Raw genomic sequence first — 4549 nt, 5'->3', positions numbered from 1 at the left:
TTTGCCTGGTAATTTTGCTTTGCGTTTTTGTTTCAAAGAAATTTTAACTTTTTTTTTTTTTTTTTTTTTGCCAGAGGCAGCTGCCTGAGGAGCTTTATGTACTTGAGAAGACGGCGTCGGACAGACAGGCATTCGCATCCGACGTCCTATTAGCACCACCTGTACCCACAGCGTGCTGCAGGGAAGCAGCAGACGCTGCTAACATTAACAAAGACTCAAATAGAGACGGTTATCTAATGATGGCAACGGACGAAAAGGTCAAAGCATTTCGGAATCAATACAGATCATACTTTGTAGAATATCAATACTTAATTTCATGGCTGTGTAATTGCTACATGATGCAGCTTCCCGAATATTGAATGGATCAGTATCATCAGCATAATAGACGACACCACTCCAAACAAAACTGTAGATTTGACTGTCTGAGGTTTGCACATTCAAAAACTATCAATGAAGAAACATATAATCTAGACAGCATGCTTTACTTTGTTTTTATTTTCTTAGGAATCACTATTTAAGGTGTACTTTTTTATAGTATAGTTGCTTATATTGAAGTGTTGATGTAAACAATGATTTACTTTAACCATGCTATATTTTTGGTCTCTTTTTCTCTTTGATCTGTTTTCTTTCTTTTGGACCAAATATTTGTTTGGCATGTTTGGTCCATTACTCATATGAAATAAGAAAATCATAAAAATGCCACTTTCATGTCCTCACGTAAACTAAACCCATGTTTTGTGAGTAAAAAAGTCTTATTTCAGTTACTTGGTATTGTCCAACGTCAGTATAGGTGCATTACATGTGAAACGTATTCGTCAATGTAAGGTGACATTTTTCATGAATTCATTTCTGTTCATTTGATTATCAACGTAAAACTAATAAAATCTCAAACTTTTGCTCCTTAGGAAGGTTGCATATTGCATAAGACCAACTTAAAATTACAGTCTGCAGTAATACAGGGATGCTACGCTGTGGCATATAAAATCACAGGAAGATCTTTGCTAAAGAAGCTGCTTTTCAAGCATATGATTGGCAGTTAAGTGGAAGGGAAAAGTGTGGTTTAACAGAGATCCACAGGCAACAGGGATAACAAAAACTTTAAAAAAAAATAAAATAAATGAAGCGATGCCCATTTAAGAGTTTAGGAGAGGCTAATGATGTGGACTGTGAGACGTTTAACCCATAATTTGGCAAAAATGGTTATGCTAGGTAGTTATTTTATTGCAGCTGCACAGCTTCATGCTCCCAATGAGATACAAAGATGGATAATACAGTGGTGTGATAGGGACATTAGAAAAACAATAAGACAAAAATTGGGGCTACCAAGAATGAATTAAACAAATAAAACGTTCAAGACTTTAATGAGGATCTTACCTTGTGGAAACTTCTAAAGTAGGCTGCCTTTTCGTCGGGATACTTTTCTAGCCTCCTGGGTCCTTTACTAGAAGCCTTTTTAAACACCAGCCAACACCTCCTGAAGATCTGCCACAACAAAGAATAACACAGGCACAGTTACACAAGCAGTGCACAATGATTACTGGAAAAACAGCAACAATAAAACACTGGAGGAAAAAACGTCCACAGAGGTTGACTGCGACGACCCAACCACCAGGGAGTCTCCTCCTGTTTGTTTGTCGGGTTGGCCCTGCCATCAGAGGTAAGAGATGCACCTGGGGCCGCTGCCCTGTAAAAGCTGTTCCTGCCTGCTCTTCATCGGTGGCCCCTCTGCTCAGTGGAGGGTTCACACTGTCCACCACTGAGGTTTAGTTTCTGATTTGAGTTTTGCTTCATATAAATTTCCACACCAGGCATTCAGATATCATATCACTGACAACGGCTCAAACAAGTTACGTCTTGGGTTTTTAGTTTAACAAATTATTATTTTTTTAAATACCACCACCCTGTGTTCTCTCTCCGAGTCTCTTGAAGCCCCTGAGCCAGGCTGTAACATCAAACATGAGAAAAAAAAAGGTTTTATGCTGAATTTATCTATGAATTGAGGCATTTTTAAAAAAAAATACTTTTATGAACAAAAAGTTATTCATTGACCAAATGACTCAATCATACAGTTATTAAATAATTAAGCTCAGATATAACCGTTCATACTCATGTTTGTACAACTTTGATCCTTAAACTGTTTATAGATGTCATTAAAAAATGTTGTTGTGCCCCCCAAAAAGGCACAATTTCATCAATTATCTGGAACTGATAGTTTCCTGATTTTTGCAGCAAACGGAGCGCTCTCTCTGTAACATGCTCAAGCTAGCAGCACCCCACAAAAAGACACACCACCTTAGGGGAATCATTTTTGGCACCATTTTGCCTTTGATATGCCGTATTCTCTCCTGATATTCAGGGGTTTAAATGTTTTTGACTAAAAATACAATAACTGGTGTTAACAACTTAGCATATTAACTAAATATTTAAAGTCTACATTTTGATGATGGGATATAATACTAGTGGTCATCTCCCATTGGCCAATTCTTCACCAGTGTATTATAAGCCTGGCGGGCCACTAGGCTTTACTTGTGCCCCCACCAGGCTAAGCATTGCTTACTTATTTAAGTTTTTTTGTGTGTGTGTGTGTGTGTGTGTGAACACACAAACATGATCCAAAATGTCCCCACGGGAGTGGGTTTAACAATTTAATGTTTGTGTTTGTTTGTTTTTTTTTCACTATGAACATGAATTTAGAAGAAGCTTAAATAAAAGAGCCATGCATAATTCCATCCACTGCCGAACACCCCTTTATTATGCAACTCGTGTTTAAGGGTTGGCATTTGTGGGGCAGTGATAAATGATATAATTAGACTGAACAGAAGTACAACTAAATCTTATTTTAAATTCTCTAGCCCTGCTTCAGAGGAGCGGTCCTGATCAAATTTAATTGAAGCTGACTGGAAACGAAAGACAACAAACCCCCAGCTGTCACAAGACTCAGGACTAACATGTTGCTCGAGCCTGACTGGTGCACAGACATGACATAACCTTTTCCCTGCGGAGCACCCACCTCTTCAAAACAAGGATGAAATAACTAAAACAGCTCTAACCTGACACACAGAGAAGGTGATTCAGAAAAGGTGTTTTCGAGCCTTTTCTGTGCCGCTCTGGGGCTTTCGCTGCTACACAGAGGCAAATTCTGACACCAGTTGTGGACTGGAAGTGAATTGTCAAAAATCCCTTTGAATAAAAAAAAAAAAAAAAAAAAAAAAAAAAAAAAAAGGGAACAATGTTTTTTCTCCGTCATCCGGGAATGAAAACTTACATTTAAATATTTAGATTGCCGTGAATTAATATGCTATACTTAATCTTTACTCAGATCTGTATTTACCTTTTTTCAGTACACTGAAAATCAGGGAAATATGTCTTTAAAACTCAAAAAAGTCTGCTTTCTTCACTGAAGAGGAAAAACAAATACTTTTAAAGGCAAAAATCTGTGTTTAAGTGTTCAAAGTGCTTCCAAATAGGCAATTTAAACCTGAAAGCTTTGTAGAAAATACACTTTTGCACAAGCGTAACAACTTTATAACTTAGTTTGAACCTTCGGAAATGGGTTTCCATTTTTAGGTGCTCAGCTGCACACGCTGTTCCTGCCTGTTATGATGTAATGTGCAGTTATGCACAGAAACACACACACACACACACGCACATGCGCACACATCAACAGCCAGTCACACATTTGCCCTTTTTGACCCTGAAGATTACTGTACTTTAGTAATTACTAGACCGGTCTGGCCCATATTCTCACTGTGGCTGACACCGGTGCAACTTGGAGTACCTGCTTCAAGATCAAACCATAAATAGGACACTCGACACTGGAAATGGGTCGGCCTCAGATTTCTAGGAACACCGCAGCTTTAGCCAGTCGCAGTTTCAAAAGGGCAACGTTTTTGCATCATGCAATTCTGAGAGTGTTCCGTATTTTCAATGAGATGCTGCAGACAGCGATGTTAGAGGAAAGTAAAGCTTCCTCCACCACACTAGCTGCTGCAAGCCGTCAGTCAACGGTGTATGACCAAAGGAGAGGAAATCTCCTTCACATTTTTTTTTTTCAGTTATTAAAAAGAAAAGCTATTTTACAAGTTATCCTGTTGGGACAATTTCAATAATGCTTGTTTTAAGGTAACGGAAAAAAAACAAAAAAAAAAAAAAACAGTCGGTAACAAGTCATGTTGTATAAGGATACAGAAGAATCCGCTGTCTTACTGACCTTAGACATTGTGCATTATTTACGGTTACTTCAGACAATAAAATATTAGAAAACACAGGAGAATATTACAGTAATTCTATTTGTACTTTTCCTCAGTAAGACGTATGTGAATTGCCAACAGCTAATCAAAATGCAGCTGCAATGCTTCTGGCAAGATTCTAAAAGCACTCCCATGTGACGCCTGTATTGATCACGCTGCACTGGCTCCACGTTCAATAAAGAAGGAGTTTAAACTTCTGGTTTGGATGCATGGTGACACATCTTCATAAAGTTTCAAACTAAATAGAGTATTTCACCTCAGGAACAAGGCTGCACAAAATATCACTGGTTTGTGGTATT

General features: G+C 38.1%; 1 protein-coding gene across 1 annotated transcript in view; it reads right to left on the bottom strand.

The window, feature by feature from the left end:
• Positions 1–1512, bottom strand: part of dok6 (docking protein 6) — a gene marked incomplete at its 5' end in the record, with an annotated part of 20552 nt that extends 19040 nt beyond the window's left edge. Inside the window, one exon of the mRNA XM_015024709.1 lies at positions 1375–1512. Within this exon, the coding sequence (XP_014880195.1) occupies positions 1375–1512 (138 nt within the window). The remainder of the gene's footprint in view (positions 1–1374) is intronic.
• Between the last annotated feature and the right edge of the window lie 3037 nt (positions 1513–4549).

Source organism: Poecilia latipinna, unplaced genomic scaffold, assembly GCF_001443285.1.
Source record: "Poecilia latipinna isolate Pla-1442-1.1 unplaced genomic scaffold, P_latipinna-1.0 Scaffold3784, whole genome shotgun sequence".
NCBI classification, from domain to species: Eukaryota; Metazoa; Chordata; class Actinopteri; order Cyprinodontiformes; family Poeciliidae; genus Poecilia; species Poecilia latipinna.
This window is presented reverse-complemented; position numbering and strand designations above follow the sequence as displayed.